Source organism: Lepidochelys kempii, chromosome 14 (assembly GCF_965140265.1).
Source record: "Lepidochelys kempii isolate rLepKem1 chromosome 14, rLepKem1.hap2, whole genome shotgun sequence".
Taxonomy (NCBI): Eukaryota; Metazoa; Chordata; order Testudines; family Cheloniidae; genus Lepidochelys; species Lepidochelys kempii.
In genome coordinates, this window is record NC_133269.1 from 34273828 (window position 1) to 34294517 (window position 20690).

The 20690-nt window shown below is 42.1% G+C and overlaps 1 protein-coding gene across 1 annotated transcript; it reads left to right on the forward strand.

Moving 5' to 3' along the window:
• LOC140898285 (L-amino-acid oxidase-like) lies at positions 1-13583 on the forward strand. The gene is made up of 7 exons (XM_073311922.1): positions 1-13; positions 6105-6328; positions 7354-7460; positions 8802-9003; positions 10741-10794; positions 11929-12062; positions 12770-13583. The coding sequence occupies exons 1-7, from the start codon at positions 1-3 to the stop codon at positions 13581-13583; spliced, it is 1548 nt and encodes a 515-aa protein (XP_073168023.1).
• The last annotated feature ends 7107 nt before the right edge of the window (positions 13584-20690 follow it).

Sequence of the window (20690 nt, forward strand, 5' to 3'; positions counted from 1 at the left end):
ATGGACAAGTTCTGTGAGTGAAACTTCTCTTAAAACTTTTGCAGAGGGATGGGGATAGGTCATTTTGGGAACATCTTACTCTACCAATGATATTCAATTAACTTTCCTGTTTCACACCTTTCTCCTTCTCTTGTTATGGTGTTTCTCATTTTGTCTTATTCTTTCTCTCTTTCTCTTTTAGTCATTTTTCTCCCATTATCCTTTACTTCTCTTTAAGTGTGGCAGACAACAGCACTAATGGCATATTTTTGGCCTCAATTACACAGGAAAATCATTTGTGGTTTTTGCATTTTTAATACAATGAAAATCATTACTACTTATTGTGGTACACTGGAGTAATAACTCTGCTCTGTCCAAACTGGGAACCATTTTTTGTTTCAGAAGGTGGAGGAATTATCTGAGGTGGGGGAAGTTATTCTAGGCCTTGTCTACACTTCAGGGGAAATTTGATCTAAGCTACGCAATTTATGTGAATAGCGTAATTCAAATCGATGTACCTTAGACCTACTTACCATAGGGTTCACACTATGTGATGTTGACAGGAGACACTCTCCTGTCGACTCCCCCTACTCGTCTCAATCTGGTGGAGTACAGGAGTCGACGGGAGAGTGATCTGTGGTCGATGCATCAATTGCCACTTGTCGATCACCTGGTAAGTGTAGACAAGCCCTTAGATTTGATTTTGACCAAGGAAGGGGAATGAGTTGTGAATGCAAATGTGGAAATGTAAATTAATTTTACAGCTGATGAAAATGTATCATATGAAGAATTACTCAGCGGAAAATTGATTTGCTTTTCAAATAAAAAATGTTCATGGATTTTAAAAATTTGTTTAGAAAGTCATTTTTAATAAAGTGAATAGTGAATTGTTGTGGGGGGTTTTCTGTTTGTTTTCAAAAATGAAAATATTTTGGAAAAACTGAAAAATGATTATTTTCCAGGGTTTTTGGCTTGCTTTTTGGTCAGTAAAACAGAACATTTCCATGAGTATTTCTGAGAAAAAAATGAAACCAGTCTATTACAAACAAATAATAAAAAACAAGGAAAATACAATTGTCTGTCTAGCCCTAATTCACTTTATTTCTGCATTGGGGAATTTTTATTTGCAAAGCCTTCACATTGTGTCAGCGGGAAGGTTCTATCAGTCAACTGACTTCTTCTGTTACTCCTCCATAGTGCAAGATACCTGACTTGGTGGCATGTAACTTGGGAAGGGTCGATGCCAGATCCACACTTTGAGTGAGACTACTTGTATAGACTTAGATGGAGGGGATGATTAGCCTGTGACAATGAGAGACTCATGGTGTACGGTTATAGAGGAGAGGGAGACTGGCTGATGATAATGTGTTGATGTTAATCACCCTCTCATTTGACCCTTGACAATGCGGTGAACCTGATGATCCAATGCTTGCAGGAGATCAGGGCATTTATGAGGATTAGCTGCTTGAGGTTCATTTCAGATAAGAGAGAAATAGCTTTGGTAGGTTGGGGGAAACAAACATAGGAATTGTTCAGCTGTATATCACTGCCCACAATGGAATTGAGTTGGACATGACTGGAAAAAAATAATAAAAGAAATTGCAGGTGTTTGCTTAGATCAAAGATTGCTGCTAGATGCTTAGCGGTCCAACATAGCCACTATATTTGTTTTCCTTTCCTCTTCCACTTACTTCACTTGCCTACAAACTAATTTCATATCCATCAATAAAGCAAAAATGAAATTATGGTGATCATTCCAACCCATGCATCCTTATGTCCCTTCCTCCAGGAATACCTTATGGTGTTAGAGGGCTCCATACCATCCCCAAGATGGCTGTTCCTTTCAGGAGCAAGTGAACACGGAACTCATGTGGTGTGTAGGTCTTTATTCTCCACCAGGATGAATTCCATCCACATTGTTTTTATGTTCCCAGCTGAGCTCTGAAGGCAAGCACTCCTGCTTGCCTGTTGATGGATATAACTTCTGCCAAATAATCTCTGGTTGGTGTTTAGCTCTGGCGGACATCTCTAGTTCTGCAGTGTAATAGCGAATATATCGCTGGCATCAGAACTTTTCTCTCCAGTCCAATCATCTGCATGTCAGTCCTATCACATACAAAAGATAAGGAAAAGGATGCTGATAATTGCAGAGTAAGAAGAGCCTAGGTGTGACTAATATAGCAATCTCCTGCAATATCCTGGACAAACCTTATGTAATTAAGCATCAATATTTTAGGAGTTCATTGTCTTAAAATGCAAATGTTTATATATTGTTGTGGGATTATAGGGGACATTTCTAGGGAGGAGACATGGTGAATGAAACCTTGATAAGTGTTATGATCTTCAAAGGACTATTTGAAACAATGTGAATGTTTAATGTTAAGGGAGTTTCCCAGGAAATCCACAGGGGAAAGGGTATGCAAATATAGCACTTCCAGTTGTTCAAGTTTGCAGCCCTTTGAAGCTAAACCCTGAGGAGAAAAGCATTGCCTACAAATTATCTATTCCCAGATCAAAGACCCTAGATGTATAAAGGCAGGACTAAACTTTTAATGAGGGTGCTTGTCCTGAGGAACAGCTGTTATGAACTTGTGATCACAGAAACCTGCCTTGGTGGGGTTTGTAGGGCTGTTCACCTGCCCTTGCTGGAGTTAGGGTGGTCTTTGGTAAGCTTTCTGGCATGCATGTCTAAGTTCTTTTATTGTTTTTAGTAGGTTTTCTCTGGTTATGTCTACACTGGCAATTGCATGACAAAACTTTTGCCTTTCAGAGGTGTTAAAAAAAACAACACTGAAAGACAAAAGTTTTGCCAGTGACAAGCACCAGTGTGAACAGTGCTTTGTCAGCAGGAGTGCTCTCTTGCCAACAACACAAATGCCGCTCCTTGGAGTGGGGGGAAGATTTTTGTCTGCAGGAGAGCCAACAAGCAGCAGCTACACTGCACAACTTTTAGCAGCACGGCAGTAGAGACACAGCCATGTCACTAAAAGCTGTGTAGTGTAGATGTAGCCTCTGTAACGCTTTCACCTTAAGAATAAATGTACTTGTTTAGAACGAGCTTTGTGGTGACAAGTGGACAGTTATGCTGTTTATGACATCTGAGGAGAAAGCAAAGTAGGCCTGCTGGGCAGTCTGACTTGCTAGGGAATTCGCAATGTAGGCAGGCAACTGTGTAGCCCGGAAATACCCCAGTAAGGAAGGAGGGAGATGCAGATCTCCACCCAAGAGAGGTGAAGGCTGGGGAGCTGTAAGCCTCAGGGTGAGGAAGGGGAAAACACAGGTGCAGTTGCCCTGAATTGTGACACACAATGTTCAAGTATCAGGGGGTAACCATGTTAGTCTGTATCCACAGAAACAACAAGGAGTCCAGTGGCACCTTAAAGACTAACAGATTTATTTGGGTATAAGCTTTAGTGGGTAAAAAAACCCACTTCTTCAGATGCAGCAATGTTTAGTGCCTTCAACCCAGATCTTCCTGGAGTTCTCACACTGCTGCAGGAAATACATTACATAAGTGTGTTTCTACCTGTGGAGACCCTAAATAATTCCTGGTCTCAAAGGTTTGGATATGTTTTGTGCTCAGTTAATTTCAGTCACTCTGAAATATATGGCTCCATCCTCACCCAGAGTCATGGATTTAATGGGCAGACAATACTGGTTTTTAAGGAAAATTTAAGAGTGCCTTATTCTTTCAATACCACAAAACAAATATTAAACTTTCCATTTTTAAAATTATATTTCAGTTCTGAAGAAAGGTTCTAGGAAACTGAATTTCTCCTCCTGACCTTCAAAGCTGTGTCTACAGGACAGTTCCTACCATGTTGGAAATTAAGTTATAACAGATTTGTTCCCAGACCTGTTTGTAACCTGGATCCGTTTGGTACTCTAAATGAGGCACTATCTATGTCTCCAGACATGGAAGATACTCCCCCTCCATCTTTTCAGTGACTCAGTTCTTGGGCTGAATTGAAGCTTGGACCAAACGTAGCTTTTTATCTCCCTGATCTGGGGGATCTTTGTCTGCCAGTGGTGTAAACTAAAGGAGGTTCGGAGTTGCTCCACTTTATACCAACGGCCAAAGAAAAACTAGAGGAGGCTCAGACATCTTCTACTTCACCACAGAAATTACAGAATTGTAGGGTTGGAAGAGACCTCAAGAGTTCTTCTAGTCCATCATCTCTGTGCTGAGGCAGCACGAAGTATACTTCAACTATCCCTGACAGATGTTTGTGCAGCCTGTTCTTAATAACCTACAATGGTGAGGATTCCACGACCTCCCTAGGTAACCTATTTCAAAGCTTGGCTATCCTTACAGTCAGGAATTTTTCTTACTATCTAACCTAAATCTCTGTTGTGACAATTCAAACTGATTATTTCTTGTCCTTTTCTCAGTGGACATGAGAACAATTGATCATCATCTCCTTCATAGCGATCTTTTACATGTTTGAAGACTGCTATCATGCTCCCCTCAGCCTTCTCTCCTCTAGAACAAACATGCCCTGTTCTTTCAACCTTTCCCCATAGCTCATGTTTTCTTACCCTCTTATCATTCTTGTTGCTCTGCCCTGGACTCTCTCCCATTTGTCCAAATCTTTCTTAAGTGTGGTGCCTCAAACTGGTCACAATACTCCAGCGGAGGCCTCACCAGTGCCAAGCACAGCAGAACAATTGGCTCCCATGTCAGACATCCAACATGTCTGTTAATACAGAATGACATTTGCCTTTTCACATGGTTGACTCATATTCAGTTTGTGATCCACTATAACCCCTCAGATCCTGTTCTGCATTATTGCTACCTAGCCAGTTCCCCCCAATTTTGTATGTGTACATTTGATTTTTCCTTCCTAAGCATCGTACTTTGCACTTGTCTTTATTGAATTCTTTCTGTTGATTCAGACTAGTTCTCCAATTTACCAAGATCATTTTCAATTTTCCAAACCCATCCTCCAAAGTGTTTTCAACCCCTTCCAGTTTGGTGTCACCTGTCAATTTCATAAGCATAATCTCTACTCCATCGTCCAAATCATTGATGAAAATATTATATAATACAGTACCAAACAAAGACCTCTACAGGACTCCACTTGATACATCCTCTCAGTTTGACAGCAAACTATTGATAACTACACTTTAAGTACAGTTTTTCAACCCGTTCTGCACTGACCTTATATCCATTTCACCCAGACCATATTTCCCTAGGTGTTTTTAAATGAGAATGTCATGTGGGATTGTGTCAAAAGCCTGACAAAAGTCAAGATATATTATGCCTTGCAAGAGACATTTATTTCAGTGGCAAGTGGCCCATAGGTACTGTCAGAGAGCTCTGGGGTATAAAGTTCACCTCTTTTTTGTTCAACAATGCTGCCTACACTAGCATGGGAAGGAAGTGTGGTGTGGGTGCTGTAAAGGTTGCTCTGAACTATACAATAGAATTTAGATAGTTGATTTGATCTTTTAAAGCTCTAAGTGGATTGGGAATTGGATATGTGATGAACCACATTGTTCACTGTCTGACGCTTAAACAGCTGTGCTCAGCAGGAGTGGGAACTCCTTTGTGCTCTGTGAGAGGGGGAATCTGGGATTTATATGTTGGAAAACCAGAAGAAAAAGTTGTTCTGCATCATGGAAAGGGAAAGCAGAACTGAGTTTTTAAATGCTGTGAAGAAGACTCTGGTTTGGTTCCTCAATTCAGCCCATGAGGCCAAATCTTGAAGACCTTATTATCAATCGCAGCATATGAATTTGTCCTGCACCATTCCCTCACAGGACAGCCAGCCCCCATATCATCAGTCCTCTATGGGATGCACAGATTTAAATGTATGGGGGGCCAGGACCCTCAATGTAGAAAATGTTTTGAATGGGCCATGTGATATTTTAGTTTAGAAGAGTGCACCAACTGTTAGAGGATTTGAGTATTAACTTCCCTTCCTTTGCCTTATACGCTCACTGCATTTTATCATAATAACTCTCCAAGTTTGTTAATATAACTGAGCTCCACATTTGAGGGTGTTAGCCTCTTCCTAAAACTGAGGCGCATCATGTCAGTGACATTACTGAGCTCCCTGTTCTCAGAGAAAGAGTTGCCTTCACCTTTTGTGTCATCTGTTTTTTTGTATATCTGTCTCTAGTATTTCTTCAGCTTTTCCTCCTTGTGGCATTCCCAAGCTTGGAGAGCCTGCCTGGCAAACCGAAGAAGTGGGAACAATGCTTCGATGACCCTGACTATGACGAACTGGTGGATATTGTCAAAAACGGATTGGAAAAAAAGTGTAATTCAAAGAAGGTGGTGATTGTTGGGGCAGGAATCAGTGGACTCACAGCTGCCAAATTGTTGAGAGATGCTGGTTGCAAGGTAATTCTATCGACTGAGAGGAGCCAGAGAAAGGCCAGGGAGTCAGTGTTCCCTTGAAATAGTCTTATTGTTTCTTTTTCATAGCATTAACAATGCAGAAGAACCAAAGGAGGTGAACTTAAGTAAGCTGGGTGAACAAAGAAAGAAAAAAGATGGCAGAATATATATGTTTTTCATTTCCAGACAAAAAGTTAATTGACTTAAACTTAAGGTTGTTAGAGGAATAATAACATTACCAAAAGCAAAAATAATAATGTTATAACAAATAAGCCCTGCAATCACTATATTTTATGAAGATGGTGATTAGTTAAGGAAATGTTCCAAAAGACTCAAATACTTCACTATAACCCCTTTATAGTCCACATGTTTTTAACAAAATTTTCTGTATGTGAAAGTGGATATTAGCCATCCCATAACAACCTTAATTTGCAACCTTGTCTTTTTTGTTTGTTTTGTTTTTCCAAGGAGCTACTCTCTTGGCCTTCCTGTAGGTCTTGGGAAAGACTGAAATCCACTATCCCATCCACTGCCTACACATTCACAACTCTCCCTCTAGAGAGCACTCAAGAACTACAGCCCCCCAAGGCTGGAAAAATCAACAGAGATCAGTTGTGCACTTATACTTTAAGTGCTTAGTTGTTGTACTAAACACTCTCTCATTGAAAATATAGTATTTACAATACATTGGAAAGGCTACTATTAGTGTAAAAACTACCATTTTAGAATCTGATCCTTGAGATCTCAGTTCAGGAATACCTCTATTTAGAAAAGCTGCTTGCGCACATACTTACTTTAAGCACATGCTTACTTTGAGCACATGCTTAAATCTAGGGAGTTCAAATTCAAGTTTAGCATATGCTTACTTGCTTTCCTGAATCAAAGCCTGAGTGCTTACATACTGTCCAAAATTTATTTTCTAAAATATTAATTTTATTTCCGTGATGACCAAATCAACCTTTACCATACAAGAGAGAAATTTACTGGCAAGGGATTGAAAATGATAACCCTGTGTTCCATGTTCCTAGGTTCTGATTCTGGAAGCCAGTGGCCGCTTGGGAGGACGCATCGAGACCTATCGAGAACGAGATTGGTACATGGATCTGGGACCCATGCGTTTGCCAAAACATCACAGGTAATATACGGTTCGCCCTGCTCAGCCACAAACCTTGTTCAGAATAGTGGAAATACCATTTTAAAGATTTTTATGATAATTTCTAGGGGAAAAAATCTTTGGAGGTGCAGATTTGAATAGTTAAAATGCCCCTGTACTCTCTTGTGTGGACTACAAGCACTGCGTTGAATCATCAGCCTTTCTACAGGAAGGAGAAAAATTGGAGCTGTTACTCTTTTTTGCACAAAGGGGCTGGGAGTGGATGGGCAGAAGCAGAGAATGGGTCTCTACTGAGAGTAATGGCTCGCTACTGCACCAGCCAGTGCAGCTAAACCACCATAGAGATCCCAGGGCCCAGGACTGCTCCAAATTAATTCCCCCTGAAGCAAAAGGGGAACCAAAGATTCCTTTGGCTGTGGCAGTCACAGACAAACATTTCATTGCAAGTAAGCCAACCAAAATGAAACATTTTGATTTGGGAAAGTCTAGATGTTTTAACGTTTATGTTCAGAACCTTTCATCACACTCTGGGATAAAAACAAACATGAAAATACCAGTATTTCCCTCGGAATAGAATGTGAGTTTTCACAAACAGCTCTGCTTATGAGTCTGCTACTGTCTTACCCTGTAGCTCAACCACAGCAGGGTTTTGTTTTAAATCCTTAGGTCCCAGGTTCAATCCCTGCAGATACAGCCCCTGGTAGTGTTATTACAAATACATCTATATATCTGATTTTTTTTGCTCTGAAGAATTTTAGGAACGGTCCGCTTTTGCTGTCATGTGTCTTGTAATGAGTGAGAAAGAGTCTGATTTTACAATTAGTAGATGTAATACTTGATCATCATGTGCAATCATTGAAGTCAATGGGACTGTTCCAGGAGTGGATGTGATGGGAAGTGATGGTCAAAATTTCTCAAGCAAAAAGTATTTTTCATTGAAAAATGGCATCTGCTGTTTTTACCAATGCTTTTCATGACACATTTACCTACATTTTTTATTGGAAACATAAATCATTATTTAAATACTTATCAATGTTGCTCATTTACTGAAAACTTGGGTTTGCAGTACATTCCCCCCCCCATTTTTTTAATTAAAGAGTTGTGAAAGTGAGTCTGATGTGAGCCCTGTACAACTGAAATAACATCAATATTTCAAAAATTTTCACAATTGACAAAAGTTAACAGCACTAGTTGCATGATTGTCTTCAGGTGAAATATATCTTTAGGGTCATACACCCACAAATAATTTCAGTTACATAAGTAGGAGCCAGCTGATTTTTGTTAGAGGATCATATATGAGCACATAACATTCTTTCACATTTTTGACATTTTCTTTTTTTCTCCTCTGTCCTTTATCTCTAGGATTGTGCGTGAATTTATTAAACAATTTAAACTTAAACTGAATGCATTCTATAATACTGATGCGAATGCCTGGTATTTGGTTAACAATGTCAGGGTGAGATATAAAGATGCAGAAAAAAACCCTGATATTTTGCGGTACCCCGTGCACCCTGCAGAGAAGGGAAAATCTGCCACTCAGCTTTATGAGCAGACACTGGATAAGGTATGTGTGTTGTGGAATGGACTCATGTACTGTAGGTAGGTCTTCATTTCAAAGTTAGCATGGGCTGTTCATCAGATTTTAGCCCTCAACCTGTCTCATCCAGACACACAAAACTATCTTGCTCAAGTTGAAGAGTTCTTTTAACTCAGGCTAGCTGGCAGAACATGGGTTTTAGGTGCTGAACTGCCTGAGAGACAGTGCTCAATTTGTGCCAGGGCTTGCCAGGACTGAGCCCCGGCACCTCTAGTTTAGGTAGTTCATAACCCCGGCATCTCAGGGCTTGCTGCCTCAGTTATGAATGTAAAAAAAAATTGCTTGAACATTTCATTAAAAATTAAGCCCTGCTGATAGGAGTGGATCTTAGGACACACCCCTCTCCTTGGCATCTCACATTGGCTCATTTAGGTGACTTGGCATGCTAGCTTTTGTGGTTCCCATTCTTCAGTGTTATCTCCTGCCATTCATCAGGTAGGAACCTGAGCATCTAATTCAGACTTTGTGAATCCCAGTACATTTCTAGGCATCTACTTGTTAGGTACTGTGCATGCAATGCCTTAAGTCCCTGTGGGAATCTAGGCCCAGATGTTTAAAGATAACTGACTAAGGAGCCTACATCTCATATTCAAAAAGGATTTAGGCACTTAGGATTCCCAGAGACAGTCAATGGGATTGAGATGATTAAGTGTGGGATTCACAAAGATATTTAGGTTCCTAACTACAATCGATTACAAAGGGAGTTAGGCACTTAAATTGCTTTGTCAATTGCACCTTTTCAAAATAAGACTTAGTCTCCTAAATCACCTTTGAAAATCTGCCCTCCCCCCAGTAGCTAAGTCACTTATGAAAATGAGAGTTAAGGTCCCAAATTCATTTAGGCGCTACTGAACGGTTTGCTTTGGTCTTTTTATTTTTATATTTTAGAAAGTCTGAGTGAAAGCAGTTCAGTTAGCTAGAGAACTGTAGAAGTGGAAAACAAAAAGCTACCTTACCCTTATTAAAAAGATCTTGTTAACAGCTCTTTCACCTGAGCAGTCATTTCATGTCCCACCCCCTTGTTCATATGCACTAGGATACTGGCTTTAATAGGGCCCTACCAAATTCATGGTCCATTCTGGTCAATTCATGGCCATAAGATTTGAAAATTAGTCAATTTCAAGTTTTCAGATGTTTACACCTGAAATTTCATGGAGTAGTAACCCTGGGGGTCCTGATCCAAAAGGAGGCGGTGGGGGGCGGCAGGTGGAGTGTGTTGCAAAGCTGTTGTAGAGCGGTTGTGGGATTGCCACCCTCACTTCTGTGCTGCTTTCACACCAGCACCCCACAGAGCTTTTTGCAGCTGCAGGAGGTTTCTGGAGGTGGAAGTGGGTCTGATCTCCCCCGTGCTGCTGGGAGTGCGCCAGCTTGAGGGCTCCTAGCTGCTAGTCCCAGCAGGGCTGGGAGGGAGATCCTGGGGTAGATATCCAGAGGTGGGTCTAATCTCTCCACCAGAGTGGCTGCACAGGGGAAGGGTAAGTCACGTTCCTCCCCAGCCCAGAGGAGACTAGCAGCTGGACCCGGGCCCCTGGTAAGAGCCCTGCCCCACCCTCTGATTTTACTGTCTGTGACACGTTTTTCATGTCCGTGAATTTGTTAGACCCCTAGTCTTTAAGTACATAATCATGGGGGGGGGGGAGGGGAACCTTTAAAGGCAGAGCCATGATCATGAAACAAATGACTGTTTTCTTGGTTGTTCCCCAGGTGACAACAGACTGCAGTGCTCTGAAAGAGAAATATGACTCCTTTTCCACCAAGGTAATTGAAGTTGGCATTCCAGTATCTTGAAATCTAAATGTTTCTAGTTTCCTAAACCTTTTGTTACATTAGCCAATAGAACTCCTTGTGGGATAGATCTTGCCACATGCACACAGTCATGGTAGAAGATAATGCCTACTTCTCCTAAAGATCCTGGCTGGGCAGAGGTGGTTCTACTCATAGGTCTTCAGAGGGTACCACATACTTCCCCCGGGGATCTTCCTGGCTCTGCTTTCTGGCAGAGGGAGGGCAGGAACATGGATCCACATTATCTCTGCCAAAACACCAACACATAGAAAGCAAGCTGTCTCGGTGCTCCCATACACCCAGTGCCTGAGTTTGTGAAAACAGGATTCTCCTCCACTCCTGTGTAATAGATTTAGCATCTCTTTTTCCCATCCCAGCTGACATCCAGTTTTGTATCCTCATCCACATTTATTTGAATGAGACAACCTTCCTCTGTTTCCCTCACACTGTTACTTTTACCCTCTAAGGTAAAAGGTGTTGTCTGGACCATGGTTCTCTAATCCAAGGCAATTAAACTGTGGTATGGACACTATGGATGAAATCCTGTGCTCATTGAAGTCAATGGCAAAGCTCCCGTTGACTTCACAGAAACCAGGATTTCATCATGTGAATGGAAAGGAGTGAGGGATTGTGTCTTGAAAATGAGCAGCAGTCTTACTTCAGTGATTGGTTATGAGGAAACAGACAAATCACACCAGACGGTAGTGCATGGGTTCAGAGGTGTGGACTGGATCATGAATCTTTAATCAAAGACAATGAAATCTTGGTATGGACACTCGGAGTGAAATCCTGGCCCCATTGAAATCAATGGCAAAGCTCCCATTGACTATATTGGCGGGGGGGGGGGGCAGGATTGCACCCAGTGAATCAAAACTGGGTGAGGGATTGTGTCTTGAAAGTGAGCATCAGCCTTAATTCAGTGATTGCTTATGAGGAAGCAGACAAATCACCGAGTAGGATAGTGGATGGGTTTGACTTCTGCCCATCCCTTATGGATATTGAATGATTCCTATGTTCAACTGCAATGAAATATCTCTTCGGCTGTCATTTCTAAATGAGAATATAATATGCATGCACCTTCCACCCTCTCCACTCTTCCCCACCCAGGAGTATTTGATTAAAGAAGGAAATTTAAGTAGAGGAGCCATCGACATGATTGGTGACTTGCTGAATGAAGATGGTAGATTTTACATGTCATTTCTTCACTCAGTCATGGCTCATGTTACCTTCTCCGACACCAGGTGAGAAGAAATGAATCTATTTACTTGCTTTATATTTGAAAGAACATGTGCCTATGGTAGGATCTGTCTATGTAACCATCCATTTTTAAATACCTCTGCAACCTCTTTCTATCTCATCCATCTATCATCCCTTCTATCAGTGCAGCTGGTCGCCTTCTTTCACAAAGGCACTGTTGATCTCAGTAGTCACAGAGGGTATGTGTATAATTCACTAGCCATGAAATGCAAATGTCCCTTCACACAGGCTGAGCAGGACATTACTGAAAGAGTGCATGGCTTCTAGCTGGGTGGGTTCCTATGGAATTCAATAATTAACTCGAGAGTGTATGTGCGATGGGAATATCGGAGCAGAGATCTGTTGTATCTCACAAACCCTTTTGTCAAATGATCCCAAATTAGGCTCACTAATTCTACCCACAATTCCGTGAGACATACCTAATTCCAAGGCAATGTGAGTAACCATGAGGTTTCTAGAGCATTTGGAAGAGTGAATCTTTAATCATAGAACTGGTCTTCACCTTCACTGCAGCAGATCTGGCACTCTGCTAGAAGCTGGAGTTGGCAAATCAGTGGAGGGTAGCTTGTATCTTCAGCTATGCAGCTCCTTACAGCTCTTCTCATAATTATTCTTCTTGTGAAATTCATTCAGATAACTTGTCAGAGGCTGTCATTGTTTTACCATAATCTCTTTTCCCTCTTTCTTTCAGTTTTGATGAGATCACGGGGGGATTCGATCAGCTTTCTGATGCTTTCTACCAGCATATTCGTGGGGGTATTCAGTTTCACTCTGCAGCAGTGAAGATACTAACCAAGGGTGACCAAGTGAGAGTGTTCTACCGTAGGGCAAACACATCGGTCCCCTTATCTGTGACGGCCGACTATGTCCTTGTCACAGCCACGGCAAAAGCTGCACGGCTCATTAAATTTTCTCCACCTCTTTCTCCTCTCAAGACCCATGCCCTGCGCTCCATGCACTACACAAAGGATGTTAAGATTGCTTTGGCCTGTACTAAAAAGTTTTGGGAGAAGGATGGAATCCATGGCGGGAGGTCAATCACGGATCGCCCCTCCAGATTCGTCTACTACCCCAACCACAATTTCCCCAGTGGCCTGGGCGTGATCCTGGCTTCCTACACCTGGGGCGATGATACTGAATTCTTTATTCCCCTCAGTGATGAAAAGTGTGTTGATGTGGTGCTGGGGGACCTGGCAGAAATCCACCAGGTGCCCAAAGATTATATCCGGAGTGTCTGCAATAAGTATGTGATCAAGAAATGGGGCCTGGACAGATATTCCATGGGCTCATATGTTTCCTTCACCCAGTACCAATATGTCGACTACGCCAAGGCTCTGTTTCAGAATGAAGGGAGGATCCATTTTTCAGGAGAACTCACAGCCCAGCCTCACGCCTGGATCGACACCGCTATGAAATCTGCTGTGAGAGCAGCAAGGAACATCCATGCTGTTATTAACGCCTCACCGAAGCAGCAGCAACATGAGCTGAAGGAAAATGAACTTTAATCAATTCAAGAACTGTAATAGTGAGGGGTTTGGGGAAGGGACAAATGAACCAGCTAGCACTTGGGGAATTAGAAATTGCACCACTAATCACCATGCACTACTCACTTGTCACTTGTGGTTCAACCCTGAAGGGGTGGTGCATAAATTGCCTGCACCAGCATTAGATTGTTACTCACATTGCTGAGCTGCCTCAGTCATTCTGCTTAGCTCCCAGAGGGTGAAGCCAAGGTTGTGCCCAGTCCCTGCCCAGTCCCCTTGCACCCACATGCCCTAGGAAGATGATAAGTGAGCAAGTAGCTTCACTTAGTCCTAGGTCCAGGTGTCCCATGTAGGAGTGGGAAGGGGGTTCTTACTCCTCCTGACTTAACCAGTCATATAATCTGAACCAAAGACTACACTGAACCAAAGACTACATAATCTGCACTTCTGGAGCCAGCCACAAGTCCAGCCCTTGCTGATCCCATCAGCCACCTCAGCACTCCCCAAAGGAATAGCTGCACAGAACAGCATATGTCCTGGTCTCCAAACCAGTCTCCGCACTCCCTTGGAGATCCTTGCAGAAAAAATGTTTCTTGGGGTCCCTCCTGGGATGGGATAAGCAGCTCTGCATCCCACCCCATTCAGGTCTCTGCCTAACTGACCCAATCTGTCCAACGGTGAAAAGTGGTGTGTAGTAGGAAGCCATTTAGCTCATATTCACTCCTGATTATGGTCCTGGTCTTTCCATGATCTACCTGTATGGAAGACTGTGTGATGCATATAGATGTTGACTATCTCTTGAATATATTGTTAATAACTACATGCCCTTGTGGTTTGTGAGGTTGAAATCTGAATCTGTTTCCTCTCAGTGCCAAAGCAAACATTTGCACCGTCCCATTTTACCCGAAATCATGCTTAGCCTCTTCTAACTCTAGCTAGAAAATTAAACTACAGGTGAACACCACTTCACACCCCAGGGCATGAAACATATTGCCTAAGGAATCCCAGAAAAAATGAAATTGGACTGAATCATTCCCTACTCCATACCCAAAGATTAAAAGCTGGGATATTTAATTAATATTGTCAAACTACTGTTAGTTACTGGGACAAAAGAGTCTCAGAAATTTACATATGGATGAGATTCCTTTTTCTGCCCTGTAGTTAGTTGAAACACCCTCCCTGAAGATTGACAATTAAGCGTAAAATTCTGTTTTCCTAAATATTGGCCCACTGGGTCCTCTGAATCAAAGATATATGAATGGCAACTGTAAAAGAAACTTGCTGTTTAACCCCAAGAAACAGGAAGAAGATGAATAGATCAAATGTCCCAATACCCCAGAATATAACCCCCTGTTTTTTACCACGAATTAAAAAACAAAGCAAAATAAACAAAACTCTACTCTTGTCTTCCTTGTGAGTCTGATATGACAACTCTACATGTGGCTAATTTCCCTTGTTCCTCCAACAGGCTGTCTCTTATTCTGTTCTAAACACCAAAAGAACGTGAAATGAAATGTATCTGATATCATCTTTGCTGTACTGGATTTTTGGCACTCCCCCTCCCTTTCTCTGCCTCCCCCACCCTTTCTTCTCTGCTTTCTAATTAAAAGATCTATGCGAAAGGTACAAAAGTGAGTACAGAAAAAAAGAAATTCGGGGGGGGGGGGGAATATTTACAAAGTAGAGGAAAATGGGCAAAATAATATTCTTTAACTTTTTATTACACCTTCTCTATCAGATGACTCAAGGATAGCTAATGTGACATCATTGAAGAAAAAAAAAAACTCCAGAGGCAATCCTGGCAATTACAGTCTGGTAAGCAAAAAGAAAAGGAGGACTTGTGGCACCTTAGAGACTAACCAATTTATTTGAGCATAAGCTTTCATGAGCTACAGCTCACTTCATCGGATGCATACTGTGGAAAGTACAGAAGATCTTTTTATACACACAAAAACATGAAAAAATGGGTGTTTACCACTACAAAATGTTTCCTCTCCCCCCACCCCACTCTCCTGCTGGTAATAGCTTATCTAAAGTGACGACTCTCCTTACAATGTGTACGATAATCAAGTTGGGCCATTTCCAGCACAAATCCAGGTTTTCTCCCCCCCGCCGCCCCCCACAAACCCACTCTCCTGTTGGTAATAGCTTATCTAAAGTGATCTTAAATCCTAAATATAAAAAAACTTGCTTGTCTTAGCCAGTGGCTGAACAAGAAGTAGAACTGAGTGGACTTGTGAGCTTTAAAGTTTTACATTGTTTTATTTTTGAGTGTTGTTATGTAAAAAAAATAATTCTACATTTGTAAGTTGCACTGTCACAATAGAGATTGCACTAGAGTACTAGTACGAGGTGAACTGAAAAATCTATTTCTTTTGTTTACCTTTTTTACAGTGCAAATATTTGTAATAGAAAATAATAATGTAAAGTGAGCACTGTACACTTTGCGTTCTGTATTGTAACTGAAATCAATTCTTACCAGCAAGTTAAAGAAGTATGGGCTAGATGAATGGACTATAAGGTGGATAGAAAGTTGGCTAGATTGTCGGGCTCAATGGGTAGTGATCAATGGCTCCATGTCTAGTTGGCAGCCGGTATCAAGTGGAGTGACCCAAGAGTCAGTCCTCGGGCCAGTTTTGTTCAATATCTTAATTAATGATCTGGAGGATGGAGTGGATTACACCCTCAGCAAGTTTGCAGATGACACTAAACTGGGAGGAGTGGTAGATATGCTGGAGGGTAGGGATAGGATACAGAGGGACCTAGACAAATTAGAGGATTGGGCCAAAAGAAATCTGATGAGGTTCAACAAGGACAAGTGCAGAGTCCTGCACTTAGGATGGAAGAATCCCATGTACCGCTACAGACTAGGGACCGAATGGCTAGGCAGCAGTTCTGTAGAAAAGGACCTAGGGGTTACAGTGGATCAGAAGCTGGATATGAGTCAACAGTGTGTCCTTGTTGCCAAGAAGGCTAACGGCATTTTGGGCTGTATAAGTAGGAGCATTACCAGCGGATCGAGGGACGTGATCATTCCCCTCTTGTCAAGGTTCCTTCCCCACTCTAGGGTACAGATGTGGGGACTTGCATGAAAACCTCCTAAGCTTATTTTTACCATCTTAGGTTAAAACTTCCCCAAGGTACAAACTATTTTCCTTTTTCCCTTGGACTTTATTGCTGCCACCACCAAGTGTCTAACAGATATATAACCGGGAAAGAGCCCGCTTGGAAACGTCTTTCCCCCCTAAATCCTCCCAAACCCTACACCCCATTTCCTGGGGAAGGTTTGATAAAAATCCTCACCAATTTACATAGGTGAACACAGACCCAAACCCTTGGATCTTAAGAACAATGAAAAAGCAATCAGGTTCTTAAAAGAAGAATTTTAATAGAAGAAAAAGTAAAAGAATCACCTCTGTAAAGTCAGGATGGTAAATGACTTACAGGGTAATTAGATTCAAAACATAGTGAAGGGTTAATGTCTAGCTATTCCACCTGGAAGCAGGCGGGGCACACCCTGACTGTTTCCTAGGAGCAATGCACACATTGCTCTATCCAAGGACAAGGGCTAGATATGAACCCTGAGAACTTGATTGTTTGGACAGCAACTGTGGGAGGTTTCTTTAGCCTGGGCTCAAGGCCTGAGAACCAGGATTGTAGTAGATAGAGGATGGTAACTAAGCATATGAATCAACGTCATACATTCCTTTGTGTAGCAGTGTGTAATGCTTAGGGGGAGAAATATAATAAAAGGAGAAGGTGGAAGGCAGGGGGGGCAGAACAGCCCATCTCCGCTGACCAGCCTGTTTGCTTGCATAAAGCTGTGTTCTGTCTCATCACTGAACCGCAACAACATAGAGAATCCTTCTGGGCAAAACCTTAAATTACAAAAAGACACAAAAACAGGAATTTACATTCCATTCAGCACAGCTATTTTATCAGCCATTTAAACAAAACAGAATCTAACGCGTATCTAGCTAGATTACTTACTAAGTTATAAGACTCCATTCCTGTTCTGTTCCCAACAAAAGCATCACACAGACAGACAGAGCCTTTATTTCTCCCCCCCCTCCAGCTTTGAAAGTATCTTGTCTCCTCATTGGTCATTTTGGTCAGGTGCCAGCGAGGTTATCCTAGCTTCTTAACCCTTTACAGGTGAAAGGGTTTTTCCTCTGGCCAGGAGGGATTTTAAAGGGGTTTACCCTTCCCTTTATATTTATGACACCTCTATTCGACATTGGTGAGGCCTCATCTGGAGTATTGTGCGCAGTTTTGGGCCCCACACTACAAGAAGGATGTGGAAAAATGGGAAAACGTCCAGTGGAGGGCAACAAAAATTATTAGGGGGCTGGAACACATGACTTATGAGGAGAGGCTGAGGGAACTGGGATTGTTTAGTCTGCGGAAGAGAAGAATGAGGGGGGATTTGATAGCTGCTTTCAACTACCTGAAAGGGGGTTCCAAAAAGGATGGATCTAGACTGTTCTCAGTAGTAGCAGATGACAGAACGAGGAGTAATGGTCTCAAGTTGCAGTGGGGGAGATTTAGGTTGGATATTAGGAAAAACTTTTTCACTAGGAGGGTGATGAAGCACTGGAATGCGTTACCTAGGGAGGTGATGGAATCTCCTTCCTTAGAAGTTTTTAAGGTCAGGCTTGACAAAGCCCTGGCTGGGATGATTTAGTTGGGGATTGGTCCTGCTTTGAGCAGGGGGTTGGACTAGATGACCTTCCGAGGTCCCTTCCAACCCTGATATTCTATGATTCTATGAATATATTTGACAATATAGAAAACATCTAAAATATTTAAATAAATGGTATTCTATTATTGTTTAACAGTGTGATTAAAACTGTCATTAACTGCGATTTTTTTAACCTCATGATTAATTGAGATTATTTTTCTTAATCAGTTGACAGCCCTCGTACACACACATACTTCTTTTGAAAATTTTCAAGGACAATACCATTTTCGGACTAGCTTTACTTCATTTTATTTCTGCACCAGGAAATTTTCTCTTTAAAAGTCTTCACTAGGGTCAGCAGAAAAATGCCACCACTCCACTGACTTCTTCTGTTACTCCTCCATCGTCTAGGATTCCTAAGCTTAATGGTATGAAGTTTTCACTGCAGAACTGGAAAGATTCCCTGTGGTTTCCTTTCCATGGATCTGAATGACAAGCAGAGATTAATTGGCAGAGTGAGACTCTACCTGTATGGATTTACTTGGAGGGGAGAACGAGACTCACATGGTGTGATTGTTATGGCTTTCCCTCTCCCCCTCACTTGGTTCTTGTCACGCAGACAGAAATCCAGAATCTGAAGTGCAGGCAATGTGATGTTTATTTGGTTTAATCAAGTAAGCAGATCCATAGCTCTGTATGCCACAGAGCTTTTCCCTGTCCCCCTCCCCTTTCCTAGCAGGCATAATTATACCTGTAGTGCATGCCCCTGGTCCCACACTTACCATTTATGGTCATGTTCTGTTTTGGAGAGTTGTGAGTCCTGAGGCTTTGGTACCACCTCTTTTATACCCCACGGGAAGGATAGGGAGTAAGGTTATGTACTGGCCAGGGTCACCTTTTCTCTGGCTTCTTAGTGTTTCTTATGTCTCCCCCCAACTGGTTGCTTGACCTTGCCTTGAGATAGGAGTCAAGTCAGTCTTCAATTGTACACTTATATATTAAACTCTCACCATACCCAGCAACACTTTAACTCTCTTCCTTATCTTTTCTGACAAACCCATCTGGCTGGGCAGAAGCAACACACAGCATCTTTGTTCTTTGTTCACACATGTTAATAAGAATATAAGACTATCAAATCGGCCAACAAAATCCAAAATTCTATCTCAGACAAATATACAGGCCCAAATGCTATATTACCATCACTAACAGTGATTATGGAGGAGAGGGAGAACACAGTGAGAATGTAAGGGCTGATGACACGTGACTGATGCTGGTTGTGATCCTAGAATATCAGGGTTGGAAGGGACCTCAGGAGGTCATCTAGTTCAACCCCCAGATCAAAGCAGTGCCAATCCCCAATTTTTGCCCCAGATCCCTAAATGGCCCCATCAAGGATTGAACTCACAACCCTAGGTTTAGCAGGCCAATGCTCAAACCACTGAGCTATCCCTCCTTCCAAAAGTGTTCCTTTGTATCTGCAGCCACAGAATTGTCAGGGACTGCAGGTCTTGAACCTTCATCTACAGGGATCTTTGGAGCAAGTAAGCACCAACCTGCCACCCTGTGACTTAAGGACAATGCCAGGCCCCAGCAAGACTTGAACTGACAACCCCTGGTTTACAAGACCAGTGCTTTAACTCCTGAGCTATGGAGCCTGTAGCTATTAATGGTGTATGATTAGGGCCCTACCAAATTTATGATCCATTTTGGTAAATTTCACAGTTTCAGATATTTAAATCTTAAATTTCACAGTGTTATAACCATGGGGGTCCAAACCAGAAGAGAGTAGTGTAGGGGGTTGCAACACTAATGTAAGAGGATTGCAGTATTGCTGCCCTTACTTCTGCACTGGCTTCAGAGCTGGATGGCTGGAAAATGACGGCTGCTGGCCAGATGCCCATCTCTGAAGGCAGCACTGCCACCAGCAGCGAAGGAGAAGGAAGGGTGGCAACCCTGCCACCCTTACTTCTGTGCTGCTGCTGGTGGCAGGCTACGAGCTACGTTTGGGACAGTAACTTTCCATGCATGTGGCAGAGGATATAAAAGACACCAGAGACATCTCCATGCCTAATTCCTGGTCCAATTCTCTGGACAGTGGATTTACAACTAAAAGGAGTATTTTGAACTGTGAACTGAGGACCTTCCAATCTTCTGTCACCAGAGAGACTTTTGCAAGCCGGCAGTCTATTCCATCACTGCTATGATCCTGATCTATGAACGCTGACTGTCACTTGTATGTAAATGATTCTTTAACCATTCAGTAAATCTCTTCTTTTCTTTTATGAATAAGTCTTTAGCTAGTTTACTAAGGATTGGCTGACAGTAACAGTGTGATATATATAGTGACAGGGTCGGGCCAGATGGCTACAGGACAGTGATAGAAGGCAGATATATTAGCCCCAGATTAATCAGGTCCCTTTTCCCTGGGTAAGGTAACAGGGGCAGTT